Source organism: Cryptotermes secundus, unplaced genomic scaffold (genome assembly GCF_002891405.2).
Source record: "Cryptotermes secundus unplaced genomic scaffold, Csec_1.0 scaffold57, whole genome shotgun sequence".
In the NCBI taxonomy this organism is placed as follows: Eukaryota; Metazoa; Arthropoda; class Insecta; order Blattodea; family Kalotermitidae; genus Cryptotermes; species Cryptotermes secundus.
In genome coordinates, this window is record NW_019725840.1 from 446376 (window position 1) to 469737 (window position 23362).

The 23362-nt window shown below is 43.9% G+C and overlaps 1 protein-coding gene across 6 annotated transcripts in view; it reads left to right on the forward strand.

The window, feature by feature from the left end:
- Window positions 1-2949: 2949 nt before the first annotated feature.
- The window catches only part of LOC111863613 (voltage-dependent calcium channel subunit alpha-2/delta-3), a 103259-nt gene continuing 82846 nt past the window's right edge, over window positions 2950-23362 (forward strand). For all 6 annotated transcript variants that reach the window (XM_033751132.1, XM_033751134.1, XM_033751133.1 and 3 more), the window contains exon 1: window positions 2950-3503. In XM_033751132.1, coding sequence (XP_033607023.1) covers window positions 3313-3503 — 191 coding nt within the window. In that variant the 5' untranslated portion in view covers window positions 2950-3312. The remainder of the gene's footprint in view (window positions 3504-23362) is intronic.

The window sequence follows — 23362 nt, forward strand, 5'->3', positions numbered from 1 at the left end:
AATGCTGCAGGAACCTGTCTACCGAGTTGTTGCTTGGCAATTAACGTTTACTCTGGTTCCATTATTCCGACTTTCAGGTGTCATGTCACAATATTTTAATAAATTTGAAAGAACGCGTGCTGCAGAGTGAAGCAGCATCCCTCCCCCCCCNCACACACGTTTGGCTTTAGGGCCAGCCACAGAACACAATACCTTATAGTGACATGTCTATTGAACGAGAGCTCGGTCCTGGTAGCGTGGCTGTCACGCTCCTTACGTCAGCTCACGTCACGGGAGCACTTCTGTGGTAGAAGGACTTATGCGCGGAGCGCTCAAACGGTTATGCTAAGCATATTGTGAGGCTGGAGGAAACAACAAAATGATGAGCTTTATAACTCGTACTCCTCACCAGAGTGTGAAGCTGACCACTCAATTCCCAATTAGTGCCAAGGTTAGGTAGCGTGGATTTATACATCCGGATGGATGGATGGACGGACGGACGGACGGAAGGATGGGTGGATTTACAGACAGAGGCCGCGCCATAGCTCAAGCGGTTAGTCGCTGGCTTCCCACCGCGGCGGCCCGGGTTCGATCCCGGGTCTGGTCAAGTGGGATTTGTGGTGGACAAAGTGGCGTTGGGGCGGGTTTTCTCCGAGTACTTCGGTTTCCCCTGCCAATCTTCATTCCACCAAATTCTCCATCATCATAATCACCCGAAGCAGGTACAATAGGCCAATCAGTGGCCGCCGTGCCGAATGGACCCAGCTGGACCCCCCACTAAGCGAATTAAAAAAAATGGACGTTAAGACAGACAGAGAGATGCAGTCCTATATACGGCCGTACATATTTCCTGCACTTCGTCCACACTGATGCTAAGAAGATTATGAGCAAAGTCACCCCTTGCTGCGTACACTTTCCGTGCAGACAAGCACATAAGCCCGTCTTCTCCCCACACGCAGACGTCCTTGGGGAAATTACAAGCAGACGAGTGCTGACAGACTCCATGGAGCAGGGCGTTAATAGCAGCCACTACCCTGAGCAGGAGGTGTGACCTCCCAGACAGCTCGTGAGGGGTCTGTTCGCAATTAAAACTAAGCAGGGGATAGGGGACCGTTATATCTCCGTCAGGACCTGCTGTGTAACGACTGTTGGGCAAAGCATCATCATTCCATGAGTGGCCAACTTAAAGAGAGAGAAAAAAAGTCCAGCATTTTAACCAGATTTCGGTAATCGTGATTTTATTTCTGACGTAGGTTAAAAATAGGATGTAGTAACGTTTTAATGACGCCATATCTGTCTACGTCGCTATTTCGCTATGTCGTACTCTCGGAAGATTTTTAAAGGTTTCGCTAGTAGTATGAAGTTGGACGTAAAGAGTACATTAAGTAAATATAAAGGTAGAAGGTACGTCCCTGCACGTAATTAATATTGTTATCACGTGTTAGAGTGACTCTCAACGGGAGTTCGGATTGGCAGTTGGATTTACTGACCACTCGGAACTACACTCTACAGATCACTGACACACGGAGACTAGTGCCCTCAGTCTATTACAGTCTCCACTAACCGCTGCTTGGTAACGTCTTCCAACGTTCCCTTTACGCTAGGTTCCCGAATTATACCCGTGCCTCAGTTACCAGCTCACGGATCACAGCGACTGAACTGCAGCTCTCTGACTAGCTTCCAGACTGACGGTCCTCTCAAACCAACTTCCTAGTCGTCCCTTCACAGACTCACTAAATTACGCACTCAAAATATTACTATAAAGCCTTCCTGTTAGTGAAGGCGTTTCCCAGCAACGGCCGCATATACCTGTTCATTAAAAATCCGTTGCGTAGCAGCGAGTATTGCTTCAGAGCCCCTGGCTAGCAACGGCTATTTCTGTCGCTCCACAGTTCTTTCTTTGAGCAGATATGCACATTATATATTTTCCACTTGTTTAACAGTGGTGTCAGGAGTTGAGATTGTAGCGTCCAGGATTCGAATGACTGTGACCAGTGTCTTCGGAGGATTGTGGAAAAAACAGCCGTGATCTTTAAGTCACTTCCTGGCATTTTCCGGGTGGTAATGAGGAAAATCATGGAAAATATTAGTCAGAATGCTACGTGTACAGTACATATTTACCAGACTTCACTGCATCACATCCCAGCATACAGCGTACGTCATAGTAACCGTCTTGAGGATATCAGAGCTCACAATTCTGGCTTCTTTTTCTTTTAAAGAATTTCTTTTCACCCATACTTCATTTTAAGGCAATTCATTTTGTTTTGTTTGTTTAATTTAGAACAACAGAATTCTGAAATTATCACTAAGACCTTGATCGTAAATTCTGTTATGAGAAGGTGTTTGTCACCGGAAATACGGTGAACATTTCCGGTGGCATGTTACTATGGACGGATTTAAGAGGGCAGTTATCGGGACAGTCACCCTGGAACCTCCAAATAACAGGAATAGAATCCACAGATTTCACTCAGACATTTACTTCTCTAAAGTCGCGAAAAGTTAGTTTATATTTCTAGGTGTTATAAGAAGTAAGAGCAATAACAACAAAAACAATACTGATAGGGGCCTCCACTTTTTGAATATCTCGGTGCCCCTAACAACTGCAAATCCGGTCCCCTTTTTTGCTTACGGAAGAGCCCCTAATTTCAACTTGAAATATTAGCAATGGGCGAGGTGTAACTACTGACATCTGTACATTCAAATCAGAACTATAGTTTCGCATATTGTCCGCTAGGAGGTACGTGATTTGAGGTAAAAGAAACACGCGGTAGGGTGGGGGGNTTTCCCCCCCAATTTTTCAGTGACGTGTTTTCAATCTTTCCCTTACAACCCACAGTGCATTAATTTCCACACGTATTCCTGTTTCTGTGATACGGACGCCACATTGCATTCCCTCCCCTCTCTAGCGGGCCCCTCCACTCCCCCCCCCGCCTGTGTAACATAGCGGTACCGTACACTAGACAGAAAATCGCCACCGAACATGGAACGTGGGCAAATTATTCAGACGTCTCTGTCTGTCTTAGTTTGTAGGAGTGAAATGGGCACCTGGTGATGGCGACGCGTCGTGTCATTTCGTGCGCAGTGAGCCCACAATATACATACGGGTATCGCAAACGCAGTGTGGACGTCACTGGGAAAATCACGACGAACCATCCACTATACGCGAACCGAGGCGACACATGTGTTCCGAAGTAATTGTTGTAACTTCATTTCACATTTTTGATGATATAGAAATTCTTTTATATGTATACAAAACAAGTCGAAGCTAATGTTAGTAAAATAGTACCTAGAAATAACCCGAGACAATAATATAAACAGTAATGTGTGACGTGAATGTGTTGTGATCTTGTGTGTGTGTGTGTGAGCAATATGGGGAACGCGCGTCGCAGGCGAATGAGTTGGACCATGTTCTCATTAAACTCGAAGATTGTCCAATGTTATTCCTGTTTATTATTGTTTTCTGTGGTGCTCATGGCCTTTCTACCCACTTCGTTGGAACAAGATGAAGACATCCCACACAACGAGTAAGCAAACTAAGTTTATATTCATGTAGTAACAATTAATATTGTATTGTTCTCAAAAGTTTAATTAATGTATTCCTAAACGTTGCTCATAAAGGTAAATTTTGTGTCGTCTTAAGTTTACTGACGTTTATTTATTTATTACGCATCCAATATAATCTTCACAGATCTTATGAATATCGTTCAGTATGTTATTAATACGAAATGGTATAGAAACTCGGGTGAATATATAAAGACACAGATACGTATGAATTTCTTAATGGAAATCCATTTTTCCATAATTGTTACGTCAGAAAATATAAATTATTCATATTTTTGGCTGATGATTAATAAAAAAAAGAAAACACTGCATATTATAATGAGGAGCTTCATAACATGTACTCTTCTCCAAGTATAATTAGAATGATCAAGTCAAGGAGGATGGGGTGGGCAGGGCATATAGCACGAATGGGGGAGGAGCGGAATTCATATAGGATATTGGTGGGAAAGCCAGAAGGCAAGAGACCACTGGGAAGACCAAGGAGTAGGTGGGTGGACAATATTGAAATGGATCCTACAGAGATAGAATGTGATGTATGGTTTGGATTGATCTGGCTCAGGATAGGGACCAGTGGAGGGCTCTTGTGAACACATTAATGAACCTTTCGGTTCCATAAAATGCTGTGAAATTCTTGAGTAGCTGCAGATTTGGCTTCTCAAGAAGGGCTCAGCTCCATAACTAATTAAGTAAGTAAGCACTGCATATTATGCAATTTGCATTTGGAAGGAAATGCTGCTCGTGGACTATCTTGCTAAGTTTTGAAGCAAAATTAGTAAAAGCCTGCAATCTATAGTCATCTCAACCCATAAAAAAGGTAAAGTTGCCCTGTACTTAACTAAGCACTACGTCATCAAGGCGTATAGGGGAGTGGATGTGTAAACCCACGTTTTCACCTTGGCACTAGTTGGAAGTGAATCGTCAGCTTCGCAGTCCGGCCGCTTTACCCCGCGGCCCACGGGATAGGAGGCTGGATGGACCTCAGAGCCAGTCTGGACGCCATACAGAAGAGAAAATTCTTTACGCCACCGAGACTCGAACTCTGACCCCTCGGTCGTACAACCCGTAGCCAGTCGCTACACCGACTCGCAGTCTCAACCCATACAGATATTTCATAATTTTAATGCCTTAAACTGTGCGTAATATGAACATAACCCGTGTTGTGTGAAGAGGTTTGAACTGACTGGTTTTTCTGTTCGTACCAACGGATACGTTTGTTGTTGAAGATTGCTCCATTCCTGTTTGAAGATTCGGCGACTGGCATCTATCGTTTATAGGAGCTCGGGATTCATTTAAAGCGCAATAAAATCTTACTTTTTCTGCTTAATTAATGAATATCCCACCCTTCAGCAGTATAATTTATATCTCCCCTCACCACAAATATAAAAACTTATCATAATTTGCCAAGTTCCAGAAAGGTTATTAGCCCGACCTAAAGTACAAGCACTTAAAAATTCAGGAGGGAGCACGCGGTAGCGTAGTTGGTTGAGACACTATGCTACAAGCTGAAAGATCGCGGGTTTGATTCGTGATCACGTCATTGGATTTTTCAATTGACCTAATCCTTCCAGCCGCACTATGGCCCTGGTGTAGACTCATCCTCCAACAGAAATGACTGCCAGGAATCTTCCTGGGGTAAAGGGCGGCCGACGCGTGAAGCTGACAACATCACCGCCATCTGTGAGCCGGTTGTCTAGAAAATGTGGGAGCCTCGACGTCACATAGCCCTATGGGCCTCCACGGCCTGTTACAGGGATAGCTTTACTTATAAATTCGTAGTTAGAAGGTAAATTATGTTTAGGATAAATATTTTTTATAAATTCGCCATGTTGTAGTGATGAAAAATATTACTCCATCGAACTGCACAACTTAAAATTTGATCATAATTTGAAATTATGTTGCAAATAGCATTAGTCCGATTGGTTCTTGTTTCTCTGTTAAACAACTGTGAATAAATCAATGGTTACGCGAAAGCACGTGCTTAAAGGTATTATTTTAAAATTTTTCAAATACGTATCATATCTAAAAGTATTTTCATTAAGAAATGTATGAATTTATTAGTGCTGCTTCATCCTTGTATTCTAGTTATTGCAAGACACAAGAAATTCCTTAACTTTGTACTAATAAAAGATGCATAGGCCTCTGTTCAAAATATTTTATTTTCTGTATTCAAAAATAACCCGTACATTTATATGTGTTTTAGGTTCCTCTGATGGGCGCATTTGTGCGCAGTGAGAAACTAACAAAATTAATAAGCGTTCCTAAAGTGATTCAGTGATTCAGTATTGAGGGGGTGGGTTTCCCCATGCACCGCGACTGATAGTCTATTGTACATCCCCCTTTTAATTTCTACAGTCTCCATCCCCTACCGATACTGGTGCTCGCTATCAGCCCCTTTCTGTCAGCGATGTCGTCCCTCCTCTGGCAGGGGTTCCTAGTCCCTTTCTGCCAGCAAGGTTTCTACCCTCTACTTGGCAGTGGTATCTAATACTTTAGTCCCTTTCTGTCAGAGAGGTCGTCCCTCCTCTGGCAGTGGTACCTAATACTTCCCCATCTACCGGAGGCATTGGAAACTACTCTGGGCGGGAAATGTTGGGCCTGATTTAGCTCAGAGGCCTCCTAGAGACATGAGGTCCTTTTACGTGCCGTAAATCTACGACACGGGACACAAGGCTTAAAGTCCCTCCCGGAGGACTTGCTCCCTGAATTTTTCCGCCCTTAAAAATTCCACGACTTCTGCCGGGTTTTTGAACCCGCGTACCTTGAGTCATGAGGTGGGAACGTTACCCCTAGACTACGGAGGCCGCTAAGCGTTCCTAAAGTCAGCATTCATAAATTTTATGGGTTATTCATAATTCACATTCCCATCAGCTTGGGAGCAGTCTGTGTACATTTACCTAAGATCAATATGATACTTTTTAAATGTTTACGGTGATCGAACAGATTCTTATTCCCAAACCCCACAAATTTAACCCGTTATGTTCATTCGCTCATCAATGAGTCTAGAGCCCTTTCTGGGGCCCTGGCCGCTTTCTTCAGTTTCGTAATCATTTACACAGTCCGTGGGACTCCTTAAACGGGGGATCAGTCCATCGCAAAGTCTCTACCTAGACATAGGACAACACAAAGAGAATAAACGCACATAAACATTCATGTCCATGATTTATGCTAACCGTCTTACAGTGCACACACTTTTGCATTGCATGCAGTAGTTTGACGTGCATAGAGACGCACCTGAAGATAGCACATTAGTGCTGAAACATGTAGTGTAAAAGAGAAGAGTAAAAAAAGTGTGTGCACTGTAAGACGGTTAGCATAAATCATGGACATGAATCAGTGCAACAGGACGATAAAATATAACATGAACATCCATGTCTCGAGGTTGATTCGAACCCACGAATCCCAGGTTTCGAGCGGGCGAAGAAACCGCACGACACCGCGTGACCACTGTGGTCTTTACATACTCCACACAGAATTTACCGGCAGTTGTTGCACACACACATCTGTGTGGTAAAGGGGAGCACGCTCTTCATGAATTAAGTAGCGACTTTATGAAAGGTTTGAGCTGCATGTTTTGGTTCGTGTGCAATTTAGAAACTGTGGCGCATGCGCTGTCTGCTTGTTGTTTCAAGTGCAAAATCCTAGCTGCTGCTACGCTTATAATTAGTTCAACTACTTGGGTGTGTATGTACGCTTTATGCCATGACGTCCCGGTTACTGCAATCTGGCCACTTTCCAACATGGCGTCACGCCGCAACGCCAACGTGTTGAACTCTGCGTTGTGTAGACTGATGAAGCGTATGGATTATATTTCTAACAAACATGATTTGCAAATATTTTGTCAGTAGTATATTATAAATATAGAAGGTAGCTCAGTCAGTATAGTGACGGACAACGGGCTGGAGGGCCACGGTTAGATTCCCGGAAGGGGCAAGATATTTTCTCTTCCCCAAGCTGTCCAGACCTCCTCTGGAGCCCACAGAGCCTCCTGTACGAGGGATACCGACGGCTTTTAACCGAGGGTGAAGCGGCCGTGGCGTGAAGCAGACCATTTACCTCCGTCTAGTGTCGAGGTCAAGAATTTTGGAGCTATACCTCCACTCCGTGTACATCTTAATGGAGCGATGCTTAATTAATCAAGTACAGGGACAGTTTAATGAATATGATTGAGATTTAACTTCTGCAGTTATGAAATATAGGATTCTTTCAAAATCACTTCTAATCTTTGTCTTCAATAAAGTTCTCCCTGTGCTTAATACAGAAATTGAGTACCACACCGTGAAAACGCGTGGGGGAGTGGAAATATAGCTGCAATCTTATTTACATCGACACTAGATGAAGGTGAGTGGTCAGCATCACGCTCCGGCCGATTTACCCCCAGAAAAACTGCCCCGCAGTACCCATTTTGTAGGAGGCTGCGTGGGCCCCAGAAACGGTCTTGACGCCGTGGAGTTCGTCCCAACTGTGATTACCTTATAATTAGTATTTAAATTTAAAAATGCACTGTAGCTCAGGTGAGCAGACTCCAGACATTTCATCCATAGCGGTCTGTCGGATCTGTGGGGAACGAAGTAACACCAGTTTTTCTCTAGGCACTTATGGTTTCCTCTTCCTGTTTTGGAAGAGACTGCCGTCTGGCAGATCACTGATGAATAATGAACTTATCCGTTATCGCCACTAGAGCCCCGGCTACCTACAACGTTTCACAGACTCGGGTCCTTAAAAGGGACTTCGTCTCTGACCCGAAACTTCGCTATTATAAGTTCGCGTCTTGTTTATTGGAGTCTATGGCTGTTCGGGAAGACCAAAACGTAGGTGGGTTGACAATATTAAAATGGATCTTAGAGAGACAGGATGGGATGCTATGGATTGGATTCATCTGGCTCAGGATAGAGACCAGTGGAGGGCTCTTGTGAACACAGTAATGAACTTTCAGGTTCCATAAAATGCTGGGAAATTCTTGAGTAGCTGCAGATTTGGCTTCTCCTCAAGAAGGGCTCATCTTCATAAGTAAGTAATGGCTGTTCAGGTGACGATCCGCCGTTTCGGAGTGGTAAAATAAATCAAGGCATAACCTGTTGCAGAAACCCGCATTGACGGAAGTCACGGTTATATCCTGTATAAGAATTGTTTACTGTACTAAAGTAGCAAAGTGTGTATGCCGTCCATACGTGGACCCTATAAAAGTACGGGGTGCAACAAATGTTGGGCGTATTCAGAAAGACAAACCCTCCCTCTCGTTGGAGAAAAATTTAGTTTTTTTTTTTTTTTTTTTTTTTNTTTTGCAATTCTGGAATTGCTCGTTCGATATTTTAACTACCCGGCCTGCGGTAAGAATAGACAAACTACGGTCCACTCAGCCTCGTGATGATAATTGAGGAGCTATTTCAAATCTATTTCCCGTTTAGAAAACCAAAATTAGCTGCCGTGGGGATCCGTTGCGCTGACCACGTGACACCCCTCTATCCACTAAAGTTGGCACTAACTTCGCCGACAAGCGGCGGTCGCTCGGACGGTATAGTTCGCTTGCGGACTAAAATCACGGAGTTTGAGTTTTTTTAATTAACCTAATCAACAGAAACAACCACCGTGTATCGATATAAGGAATCCAGTTACAAGATCGATATATCTCAATTTTCCTCATGTGGTTGTGCGGTTCCCGTCTCCGACACACTAGAAAACGGCGTTTTGTCTGAAAGGAAGCAAAAGAATGAAATGTAAGTTGGGTGTCGTCTTGCGAGGGGTCAGGGGGCATTTAAAGAATGCTTCCTCAGATTAGATAACAGAGATATATAGAAGCGCTCGTCTCTGGCCTTAACTCCCTTCCCACTGCTTCTTTTTCTCGTTTCTTCCGGGCCATTTAACCGTCCAGTAAGGCTCTTCTAATATACATGAATGGGTTGAGGATAACAGGGAGACAGAGCAGCAATGTGGAAGGGTTTTGGTTGGGATCGAACTCGGAACTTATGAAAGGGAAACGGTTTTATGGGTCGCAAAGTCGGTTGATTTAATATCGATCAAATGTTACGGCTTGCTCTTGAGAAGGCCGCTCAAAAATGCGCGTTCACTGACGCGTGCATAACGTGTACGCCACTTCTGATTTCGTTCCGGCTGTCCGCTCAACATCAGTGCCAAACAAGTTGCCTACACAGAACGGCGATCCAGCAAAGCGTAACGCTTATTGTTTTTCTGGATATTTCATATCTTAAAGCGCGATGCTATTTAAAATTAGTAATGTCTTCTTGTTACTTCTGTAGTTATTATTAAGTCACAAACAGACACCATAAAAGTCTCTAAACTCAAGGTTTGTCATTGTGTAGGTAAAGGTAAAGTTCAAGGATGAGGTGCGCAGGGCATGTAGCACGAATGGGGAGACGAGGATCGCACACAGGATATTGGTGGGAAAGCCAGAAGTAAAGCGACCACTGGGAAGAACAAGGCGTAGGTGGGTGAAAAATATTAAAATGGATCTTAGAGAGGTAGGATAGGATGGATCTGGCTCAGGATAGGGACCAGTGGATGGCTCTTGTGAGCACCGTAATGAACCTTCGGGTTCCATAAAATGCTTGGAAGTTCTTGAGTAAATTCAGAATTGGCGGCTCCTCAAGAAGGGCTCAGCTCCATGAGTGAGGTAAAGGTGAATTTGCCCCTTTGCTTAATTAAGTAATCACCATGATATGAAGACGTATGGGGGTGTGGAGGAGTTCCACCATTCTTGACCTCGGAATATGATGGAGGTGAGTGATCAGCTTCATGCCCCGACCGCTTTATCTCAGTGTCCCCTGTACTCATTGGATATGAGACTGGGTCGCCCCCAGGGCCGATCTGGCCGTCTGACCCATAGCCCGTCACTGTACTGACTGAGCTATCCCTACTCCTAGTAGTCATGTTTAGACTTACGTTATATTTCTTTATATACGATTTTAGTAGCGAGGAACAAGTAAGTAATTCATAGTTTATTAACAGAAACCTTTACTTCTGCCCCTCATTGCGCTACGAAGGAAGTGTCTCATTTGGAAATGTTCGCTAGGAATATCTTTAACGTTTGATAATGTCAACGAAAATAAATCTCTACTGTTATATCTTCTTCTTCAAACCTCTTTGTATATTACTTGTTGCTATGGAAACGTAAAAGAACTGCCTTTAAAGTTATAGCTCAGATTCTCGAGGGCTAAATACTACAGACAGGAATGACTGGGAAAACATAGGAAGGGGCTGATGATATTAAAATACACGTAGATCTCAAAGAAATACAGGTTGTCCTAAAATTTATTCCGATGTTTTAGGAGGCAGAAGTTTTAAGAGTTCTGTCTTCAGGGGTATAACACCGTGTAGTCCTTCGAAAGAGCTCTGCTCGATACCTGGTTTCTTTCTCGGCTTATTTTTCGACCCTGAAGATGGAAGCGAGATGTTCTTCCGAAACGAATCCCAACAGACTACGAAGGGTTATATTCCATAAAATAGAACTGTTCATGGCCAGCGCTGCGGGAACCTCAAAATCAATATTAATGTTAGTAAGAATACGTTTAAGAACCACACACTATAATCCCTCGGAACCCTAAAATACCTTGTGAACGACGAGTGCGTTTAGTGGTGGTAGTTTTTTTGTTTATCTCTTGTCGCCCACTATGCTGATATGAAATCAGCTTCTTCGGTATAAGACAACCCACACACACACACACACACACACACACACACAATGTACGCGGGCCACCAGTTGAGAACTCATACCAATAAATCACAGTGAGTCATGTTTTCAGCACTGTATTTCAACACTCGTGTTTCTTTTTAAAAAAATGAGTTTTCTTTCCTGTAATATCGACTACTTGAGAAGTTCACTCAAGTTTTCTCTTAATCTGGCCCTTCTGCCCCCCCCCCTCGCCCCACTCCGCGGCTTCAAGAGATTAATGACGCCAGTGGCAGGCCTGTGGTCCGCCATGTTGTTCCTCATTTTCATCTTCTGATTAATGGAAGCTATAGCATTGTTTAGAGGCGGTAATGACCACTAACCCGTCTGGTGGTTCCGAATCTGCAATTTATATTTTGATTGTAGTACTTAATGTCTCTTAGCTCTGTTGATAATGCAGCACTTTGTAATTGTGCGTTTCGGCCTTCAGAAAAAAAACATTACTCTGTGAAATCTTGTCAGATATACTAGATTAAGTTGATGTATTAGGATGGCGGATCTCAAAATTTGCGTCATTCATCGCACCCGCCATTTTGTTAAAAACCCACATTCCCATCCTACTAAACACAAGGACATAGCATTTGCGTTATTTTCATTAGATATTCAGTATTTTTGTGGCAAGGACCGCATATAACTCCCCCCCCCCGTCAAGCAGTTTTCTATTGCTGCGGTTGTATGCGTAGCCACGGGAAATGTTTACCGAGTCGTTGGCTAGTAACCGCCGTCTTTTCTAGTTCCACTCTTCCGGGTTACTAGGGGGGAGAGACAAATACACAGACGGCAAAGTGGTCTCATAAGCCTCGTTTTACTCTTTGAAAATGAGTGGAAGTAGGCTGACAAGGGTTCTCATTTTTCCGAGAGGAGTGCTTTACGATTACGTGTAGTACTGATTTTAGGCGATTAGGATGAGTCATTGTTTGGTTTTGGGCCTATACGCCGTCAGTATATGGGCAGTATTGCCGACTTTCGGAGGTACATGCTGCTGCCAGCTTCAGTGTCGGACCATTTACAGTATGTATATATTACTGTCCCAACAAACAGACGGTGGTTGTGTGAAGTAGTCACACTACTCCCAGCGTCATGACACAAACTACGTTCATGTGTCCCGCAGGACCCAGAACAAAGAATGACTGCGCTGGCGAAGTTCAGCAGAGATTTACCCGAAGCCATAGACTCGCGGTGGGAAAGGTGACTGATAATACTCGGTTCGGGCCAATAGACGTAGTGGACTGCCCTCCTTTAGGATCACGATCTCCATGATCTGGCATCATACAATAGTCAGAAGGCTGCAGTGATCAACAGTAACATGGCTAAGTTCAAAGTGTCTTTACTTTTTACTGTATGACACTCTCAGTACAAAAGAATGGAATACAGTATATTGTTGAATTAATTCATATAGTTGTGTGGTTCCGCGAGATAAAACTGAACCGCCGTGCCTTCGTGTCAATAAACCGCATGAGAGTGAGATATACCAGTCTTGCAGCAAGCCTAAACACGTTTAACACTGTGACCACGGCCGAATGCGAATGTGGTGATGGGCTGCAAACGGAGTAACATATCTTCTGGGGCTGTGAACAGTACGAGGACCAACGGGCAACAACGATGGACATTTTGACTGGGAACAGCAAAGAAAAAGATACCCGAAGTCAGTTACAAAACTCTTAGGGCCAGAAGAAGAAAAAAAAAAGATTTGTGCAAAGCGTCTGTTACTTTACAAACAAAATCCTAAATTTATTTTAAGAAATAAGAAAAAGAAGTGTACAAAATACTAATAGTATAACCTTTGTTGGAGCTGGGATACCGCAGTCGTTATAGCGACCGGCTACGGGTTGGACGGCTGAGGGGTCTGAGTTCGAGTCCTGGCAAGGCGAAGAATTTTCTCTTCTGCACGTCTTCCAGACCGGCCATGAGGCCCATTCAGCCACCTATCCAATGGGTACCTGGGGGAAATCGGCAGGGGCATAAAGCTAACCACTCACCTCCAACTATTACAGAGGTCAAGAGAATGTGGATCTATTATTCTACTCCCCCATACGCCTTCATGGCGTAGTGCTTTACCTTAATATCTTTAGAGTGAAGATATATATTACAAAATGGCGGAGTGACCGCTGTGATAGACTCAGATGTTTATAAGAATTTGCTGCAGAGGGTAGAGCAGAAGTTGCTAGGAGACCTTGTAGCAGTAGTCGCAGGCTTGAAATCATGACTTTACCTGGATCTTGACAGCGACGTTTTCCACCTTATGGTTCCATAGGCCACGAAACTCAACGATTGTATTTTTCTCGTTTCCAAGAAGTCACATGACGCACAGAACCTGCCTTCGTTGAACATCCCTGGACATTCACGTTTACATCGTGCGTTCATCCTCAATTGCCTGTAATTTCTCTTAGCGCCTGCAGAGTATGTTTAGACTTCACGTCACACCTCCGTGCTGAAGAAGTTGCCGCTCAAGCACGGCGTTCTTAAGCGCACAGATTAAAGATTTGTTGGAGAGTGCAGTCTTCTGGGATATAACACCGTGTAGTCCGTTGAAAGTCAAGCGACGTCTCGGGTGAACATATGGCTTTCATCTTCATCAAAGAATAGCCAAACAAGAAACCAGCGTGAAAGCAAGTGGCAAGTAGAGGCTATTTTTACTCTGTTTTTTTGCTTGGCTTATTTTTCAACCCAGAAGACTGAAATGAAATCTTCTTCCGAAAAGTCTGCTGCCTTTCAACAGACTACATCGTGTTATACACAATCCAAGAAGACAGTGCGCTTCATAACCACCGGTGTGAGTACCTCAAATCCTACTTATGAAGATCAGTTATTTCGAATGTATTTTTGACTATCAGCTGTAGAGACTGAGGTGAGTGCAGTATCGGTAAAGTTACTTGTAAAGGAGGGATACCGGGATCGACCATCTGCTCGGAATTCTGACAGGTTTGCCCAGGGTGCCACATCCGAAGTCTCTCCCTTCAGCCTCCGATCCGTCTGACACTGAACAAACTTTTTGGTTTAATCTCTAAAATCTCTAAACCTTATCCATCAAAGACTTACAAGTTAGGAAACATATGCATGTCATGAAGTTCATTCCTTCCCGTTTAATTATTTCGAATACCGTAAGACTCAAAGTAAAAGTTTAGGGGATATAAATATTTAGCTCTTCCGTAACAACTTTAGTTCCAGCCCTCAATTGAACTCACTCGGCCGGCCTGCGGTCCTCGCTATATAGCCTTAGGGTGGACCCAACAGAAAATATCGTTCTTCTATTGTTGCGTGCGTGTTTGTTTCTGCGGGAACGTTTTTACCGAGCCGTTGCTGAGAAACGACCGTTTGTTCATTCCACTCTTGCATAGCAACGCTTGCACCCGTTCATTTCGATGCATTTGCCTAGCAACGGTTCTATATGCCACAATACTTATAACAGCATTAGTTTAAAGATACAAATGAATATTAAAAAGGGAGAAGCATTTGTGTCATATGTCCGTGTGCTTAAACACCAAATCAAGGTGTATGTGGCACGCGGTAGCACAGTTGGTGGAAGCACTACGCTACAAGCCGGACGGTCGTGGGTTCGAGTCCGATGAAGTGGATTTTTTAAACTAACCTAATCCTTCCAGCAGCATTATGGCCCTGAGTTCGACTCAGCCCCTAACAGAAATGAGTATCAGGAATCTTCCTGAGTGGTAAAGGGCGGCCGGCGCGTAAGGCTGACAATCTTACCGCCATCTGTGAGCCGATTGTCTAGAGAAAATTGTGGGAACCTCGACGTCTCACAACTCGATGGGCCTTCACGGCCTGTTACAGGGATAGCTTTAGGTTTTATCTGTCATGAAGGTGTATGGGGTACATCACGAATTTCTTAACTTCACTATATGGAAGGGGGGAGTGAGCTCCAAGTTCCGCCCTCCTTGCGGTCGAGGAAATAGCCGTAATTTCCAATTGGTTAGGAAGCTGAACCCCTGAGCATGTGTGGGCGCTGTGTAGAATCGGGAAATTATCTTGTCCGGAATGGAACCATGTTTCCTGGGTCATCAGCCCATAGCCTAATCCCCTGAAAAGACAGTTTGAGAATGTAATGTGTAGTATTTTATAGGCATTTTAAATTTCAGTACCTTACTTTGGTGGACGGCTGATATTCGAGTCTAAAAGCTGGCTTTAATGTTAAAAATAGAGGCTGTATAATCAGAGAGATGAACTTTTTCTTTCTCACAGATGATCCCTGGAATTGAGTGACAATTTTCGCGAAGAAAATCCGTCGAACCTTTTGACACACTCAATATTAATTTTTACCTATCTCTCTGCCTTCTTATCTTCCTAGTTTCTTTCGAACTTTCCCTATTTTTATTTTCTAAAAGTCCATGTCTTCCTTAAAGAGAGCACGAAGAGAAAATGTCGATACACCATTTTCCGCCTGTCTTCCTCACAATTGCCAATTCCCTTCAGAGCGTCGGGGGTTTCTGTCTTATGATAAACAACGTTCTGAAACACGGGAAAGTTACCTCAGCGGTAATGAGTCTGATGTTATGGAAGCGCTCATTTCGAAATGTAACTGGGTGACTGTTTTGTTTTCCGTATGGGAAATATATTATTTCTAGTCTACTTTCTTTATTTTGAAAATAAAATATTCTTATAACATCACCTTGCTGTCTGTGTGTGTATCGTCCCATAACAACCTTTGAATATTTGAAACAGTTTTTATGAACTGCATCCCATCTGAGGCCATTTCAAGAAATACAAAAAAAAAATCCCTCCCATCATTAATACCAACATTGAAGCCTCTAAAATTGTTGCGGTAATAAGCTTAATGCCGGAACCGGCCGTCATGAAACTTGGTAGCTACATCCTGTCTCCTGAGGACATAGTAAAGGAGTATTTAGTAAGTCCCTTTCATCAATAATACCAACACTGCATCCTCAGACTGTTGAAAGTTTTGCCCCAAATTGTCGTATCAGATATGCAGTTCGCAGTGCAAGCAAAGTAGGCGATTTGTTCTTCCCAGAACTTCTTGTTTTATGAAGCTGAAATAAAGCAGCCCCAAAATTCATCTTATTAATATTGTAAAGTGTAGAACTGTTACAATGCAACGACCGTCAGATAAGAAAATATACCAGAGCCGTTTGCAGGCAACGGCTCAGTAAACAAGTTCCCGCAGCAACAGACACGAACGCAACAATGGTACAGAAACAGAGAAACGGTGTTTTCTAAGTGGTCCGTGCCGAGATTTTATAACCCTGACGGTTTGGGGTAACTAGCTAGTTCCAAGTGTGCTCAGTTGAAAGTCCGAATGTGAAGACAAGACTTTGTGTGTGATATTTGGACTGTGTAATTCAGTGAGACTGTTATAGTTCCTGTGTTAAAATCCGTTGCCAGAAAACGGCTAGTAGAGGCTGTAATAGGCTAAGGATACTAGTCGTTGTGTGTCAGTGATCTGTAAAGTGCAGTCAGGAGTCATGAATGTGTAACTAGTCAATACATCCAACATCCAATCCACCCCCCCCCTCCCGAGTCAAGCCAAATGGTGAAAATATTTTTAATATGGCTCCCACTACATAGAATAGCATTTCATCTCCATAACAAAGCCAAACCTGTTACTGATGTTTAGGGAAACAATCGCCCTTTACTGCGAGAGTCGTCGAAACACATAAAATATAGCCCGTGGGCGGAACGCCGAGTTTCCTTAATAATGGTGGTACGTAAAATAACCACTGTACTTCAGAGGTTTAAAATAAAATTACTCATTTGATTGTAGTACAGTATGCACCAAAAACATAGTACTGAAATGAAAATATGGCCTGTTGACACCACTGTCTATTCATGTGAAGGCCCCTTGCACGACAGAACCTTCTCAAATCCTGAAGAAATGGTTCAATCACCATGTCCCTGTAGCGTTCTTGGGTGACGGTAAGAGCATTGCCTTCCTCATCTTCAATGAAATAGGGGCTGGCACACCATAGCGTCACACGTGTACTGTGTAGCGGTTTCTGGACGGTAACATCTGGCCGCTCAAAACCAAGGAAGCGAGTTGTCTGGCAACCACTTCCGTATGAGCGAAAATAATACTCAACTATGAATACTTTTTCCTTCGTCGAGAGACCCATTTCCAACAACCACTGCACAATACAACTTCCTTTTCACTACTGGGAACACGTGCGACTGGAGCTATGCCCCGTCGACAAACGCACATGCGCGTTCGAGATGCGCGAGTTTCAGTACTGAAATTTTTGGCGCATACTGTATTTGAGGTTCTCACTAGGGTGGTCATGAAGAATTATGTCCTCTGGGATACAATGACTTGTAGTCCGTTGAAAGCCAACGTGTTAGCTTCGCTATGTTATTGGTCGTCTGTCTATGGATACACCCTCATATTAATGGGAGGATAAAATGAACTTACGCCGATAGGAATATGTTTTGGCTTTCACCTCTTACCGAAGATCGGTAATGCTCCGACATTTGTTACCGGGAGTGGTTCCTAAACGGTAAATTTGTCTCTGCGCTTAATTAATTAAGCGCCACGCTACATCATGAAGACATATGGGGAGTGGAAGTATAGCTCCAGACATTCCTACCTCGGCATTAGATAGAATCCTTCGTAACCACCGATGCGAGGACCTCAAACCTTGCTTGTTCTAAATGGAGTCAGTAAATAGGCCACAAATGGAAGTAAAACAGCTGTAATGGACGTAATAGGTAGCATCATAGTCCAGCTTCATGACAGATTAGGTAGCAGATGCGCAGGCGCATGTTCAGAAACTGGTTTCAGTAGTCAAAATGGCAACCATGCTTGGAGAGTATGCTACCGAGAGTCAACATTCTTTTGTGCGATTTTTGTGGGCAAAAGGCCTCAACGTGAAGAAGGGTTTCCTCTTTATGGTAGAAGCGTTTGTCCCGTAAAGCGGTTCACAACTGGTCGAGAAATTCTCTCGAGGACGTTCGAATATTGCAGATGATGCGGAAGTGTCTTGATACAACAGTCGAAACACTTCTCTTCTGCCAGTTTTGACGCACTCGTAAAGCGATGGGACAAGGGTATCGATGTTGGTGGAGGACATGTAGAGAAACAATTTTATCACATGCTTTACGTTTTATATGCATTTGTGCCTATTTACTGACTTTCCCTCGTACAGTGGAAACTATATTTGATAAAACTTTATTGAATAAGCTACGAATGAGTCAAGACCTGATCATTCTTGATACCAAACATAATTCTGTCATCAGCTGAAGTCCACAGAGGGACTTGTGTTCGCTTCGCAGTTCTTATCATGTGGCCTAATAGAAACAATCGATACACCGTGGCCGGGGGTTGTTGCATCCTATGTCTGTGTGTGTGTGTGTGTGTGTGTGTGGTCTGGGGAGTTTATTTCTAATAACGTTGGCCTCTAGAAAGCAGCATGCCGACTCTAGGAGGTTATTTTCTTAAAATCGCACGCCCCCCATTCAGAACCTGCTCAGAATACTCGTATAAAATGGAGGGAAAAGCACTTGAATGCACATGTGAAGGGGTTTTAGATATGTAGGAGGGCTAGAGGGTGTTATAATAAAACTACCAATGAGACGAGAGGATATATATATATATAAGTAAGAAAGAAAAGATAACGCTATCTCTGTAGCAGACCGTGTAGACCCATAGGGTTGTGACTCGTCAAGGCTCACACATTTTCTAGATAATCGGCTCATAATTTGCGATGAGTTGTCAGCCTTACGCGCCAGCCGCCTTTTACCCCTAGGAAGATTTAAAGTTGTCCCTGTGCTTAATTACGCACTAAGGCATGAAGGCGTATAGGGGAGTAGATGTATTGGTCCACATTTTCTTGACCTCGACACTAGTTAGAGGTGATTGGTCAACTTCACGTCCCTCCCGCTTTACCCCCGGGGAAATAACTTACGGTACCCATTGGAGGTGGGCCCTGGAGTCGGTCTGGGATACATGGAGTAGATAAAATTCTTCCCCCTACTGGGACTCGAACTCCGATCCCTCGATCGTCAAGCCCGTAACCAGTCGGTATACCGACTACTCTATCAGGACGACTGAAAAATCCAATGATATCAATTAATAATAATACTGATTAATTACCTAGATATTTAGTAGAATAAAAGGAAGGTTTGATTCCGATAAAGTCCGACAGAAGATGGCTCTTCAGTGCGCATCGTAAGATTCGGCGTGACCTCGATGCAACAATCGAAACTGCTCCTCGCAGTTTCATACTCTGTGGGCACGTTCTGTTTCTCTTCTGAACTGTGACGTAACGTCTCGGATGTTGAGGCATAAGGCGGCGACCTAATCTTTCACCCCTTCCTCAGCCTCCCCTTATAAACGGCTCATCTTCCTGATCGCACCCTCGGCCCCATTTTGTTACATATAAGGGATGTGTCGACGTAAGCGGCAGCAGCTGACGGCGGCGGTTTGCGTAACTAGCGATCCCAAAGATGTGATATAACTCACACGCCATGTACATGTACTTGTTGCGTTTGTTCCTGTAAATGTAGATCTTCAGACTGCTACAAGTTTTGTCTCTATAAAGAATTACTTTGTAGAATGCCGTCTTCTGGGATATGGTGCCGTGTAGATCTTATGTGAACCGACGTTTCCGAGGAACATATCTCCTCCATCTTCAGGGTAGAAAAATCCGCGAGCGACGAACCAGCTTCAGCAGATGGCTGCAAGGACTCTACCTAAACACATGACAACATAAACACAGAATAAACACATACAAACACCAAACATCAGTGCCTTGTGTGGGAATCGAACCGTTGCCTAGCAATGACGTTCTCTTCTGGCTCCGCTATTCTTTCAGGCGTCATATCACATTATATTGTGTATGTTTGCCGCAACCGAGTAAGTTTCTTTTAAGGTGTAATGCTTATGGTTAGTGTCCTGTTGGAATCCCGGGTAGGACACCGACAATCTTAACAGTTTTTTTCGTTTTCTTCTTATATTTTAAGCAAACTTTTTAATAGTTTTAATTATAATGCTTTCTGCCTCCTTTTTTCTTCCTTGAAGACGAGAATCGCTGTGGTTCACATCGAACTTAAGTTACCTGTCGGTAGTAGCATATACAGTGGCGCCAAGGTGGCCATTGAGTGTAACTATTGTTGCACATCTGACAACATATGAAGCGCGATAAGGCGATGGCGCTTCTCATAAAGGAGACGAGCAGTTGCTGCAAGTCTGCGGCCCACACTCAGCATGCAAGATCTGTATCTACGTAACGGTGTACTCACAGTGGGCCGCGACTCCATCACAACTTCTACTCATTACGTGTTATGCAACAGATTTGAATATCTGAATTCATCTTACTGCTCTAAAGCTGAATATTCGTATAGGAATGAATACTGAGGGCCGATCACTGGCCGCGTGGTCTAAGGCATGAATCGTCCTCGCCCTCTCGAAGACTGGGATCGTGGGTTTCGAATCCCACTCAAGGCATGGATGTCAGTGTTTGTGTTGTCCTGTGTGTAGGTACCAGCCTTGTGGCGGGCTGTTCCCACGTCTAAGGAGTCCTACCGACTGTGTATAGGATTCTCTCCTCTCGCGCTCACTTTGGAGCATTGGGCCGATTTCTCAGTTCCATTTATCATTTTTACAGACGGTAGGACTCCTTTGACGGGTGATCAGCTCGTCGCAAGGCCTCTACCTAAACATAGGACAACATAAACACAGAATAAACACATACACACACAAAACATCCATGCCTTGTGTAGGATTCGAAACTCAAGATCCCGGCTTCCGAGCCTTAGACCGCTCGGCTACCGTGACCGGCGCGTATAGGGTTAAGAAACTGAAAAAGTGGCCAAGGTCCAATAATAGGACGGTAGAGAGACAGATAGTATTTTCTTAGCTACTCAATTATTAAGTAGTGAATTAATTAAGCAAGTCCTTTGGCTGGACATAGGCACCGGGGGTGAGCTGTTGTGAACACAGCAATGCACCTTCGGTCTCTTCAATAAGGCGGGGGATTACCTGACGCTTCTCAATTTGGACCGTGCTACATTAGTCACTGAGTTGGCTACCCTGTCCCTGTGTTGCATCTACGTGTTGTTGTTTTGGTAACATTACGAGTAGATTGGGCTATGCAGGACGCAAGGTTAGTGAACTACCTACACAGGAGGGTGCAGGAAGCCTTGGCTGACGGTCCGCTGTATTATCGAGCCGCCCTTTCTCGCTCCTCAAGACTGCCCCATCGATCGTTAGTTTAGGAGGAGGGGACGGGGGAGGGGAACGACGACGTAAGGCGGTGGATGCTGTGTTCTGCCCAGAGGTTCCTTCTACAGGAGACAAAAAATATATATAACTAAAATGTATTTAAAGAATGCCGTCTTCTGGGATGTGGTGCCGTGTAGATATTGTGTTAACCGAAGTTTCGGAGGAATGTATCACCTCCATCTTAAAGGTATAAGAAATCCTTCAGCGAAAAGGATGTTTTCGACTGGTGGCTCAGTCTGCAGCCACCTGCTCGAAGTATGACCTTTTCTTAAAGGTGTTTTAAACACACAATCTGTTGTTACACAAGTGTAACAGAAGTCTTCCGTTTCTGAACAAGTATGTTGATTTATAACCAAAAACTAAAGATCGAAATACCTTAATTTTTGTTGTATTTTAATAGGTCACTTTTTTCGATAGCTCAGTGACTGCAGTGACTAAGGTACTGGCTGGGCTACCGCTGAATCGGGATTCGATTTTTGGCGAAGAAAGAGACTGTTCTCTTCTACGCAGCAGCCAGACACAACTTCCTATACAATTGCTACCGGATTTAAAGCGGTTTCGGAGTTGAGCTGACCACTCACCTCCATCTTGTGCAGAGGTTAAGGACGCATGGATATATACCTCCATCCCCCATACGTCTTAAAAACATGATGCTCTATTATGCACAAGGAAAACTTTACATTTAACTTTATATACGTATTTACGTATCTGCTTATTTGTTTATTGGGGCACGCGGTAACGTAGTTGGTTGAGGCACTATGCTACAAGTCGGAAGGTCACAGGTTCGATTCCCGATGAGGTCATGGGATTTTTCAATTGACCTAATTCTTCCAGCCGCACTATGGCCCTGGGGTCGACTCAGCCTCTAACAGAAATGAGTACCAGGAATTAATTAAATAATTTTCCTGGGGAGTAAAGCGCGGCCGGCGCGTAAGGCTGATAACCTTACCGCCATCTGTGAGCCGATTGTCTATAAAATGGGGGAGCCTCGACGTCTCACAACCCTGTGGGTTTCCACGGCCTGTTACAGGGATAACTTTACCTTTTTTTTTTACCTTTACTTATTTGTTTATTATCGGATAGTGACTTAATTAGTTACTTATTCAGTGAGTTGGTTAGTCAGTCAGTGAAGTAATTAGTGACTACTGTTCGCTTACTGATTCCACGTCGCTGTGTTCAGTGCATGTTGGACTACACAATGACACGCCATATGGCAATCTTCACTGGCCACACGTCCAAGTTACAGCCTTATCTCTCTGTTCTAGCCTTCACTTCCGCCCTAACTTTCTTCCACTTGCTATGGCGTCACTTCCGGTCCATATCACTCCTGCCGTTTTCCTTCTCTCTCTGGATATTTAAGTATAAGTCACAAGGTGTGTGTCAACTAGTGATCGCAGAATTTTTATGTATAGGGTGTTTCACAGCTTCATAACCTTTACTAGTCACGGAGAATGAGCTGAGCAGGGCACGTCTGGGGGAAACGAGGCCTGCATATAGGATTTTGGTGGGAAAACCACTAGTAAAGAGATCCATTAGGAAGACCTAGACAAAGTTTGGAGGATAATATTTAGGTGGCGTAGTATGGATTGGATTGATCTGTCTCTGGATAGGGACCAGTGGAGGGATCTTGTGAACACGGTAATGAACCTTCGGGTTCCATAAACTTTTGGGAAATTCTTGAGTATCTGCGCAACCGGCAGCTTCTCAAGTAGGACTTAACCTCATAGAGTTAGTTATGCTGCTTCGACAGCAAGACTTTGTTACCCCACGGCGCTGTCAGTGGATACAGGGTGTAGCCTCGGAGGATATGATGACTGACGAATGATGATTCGGAAGGGATATGCAAAGACTCGACCGGGGCTTAATCGAAGTACTATTCAGGAGAAATTCTGGAGAGGCTGAAGAAGACCACAAATAGCTTCAATCAGGAACGTCTCTCGTGCCAAGATTCG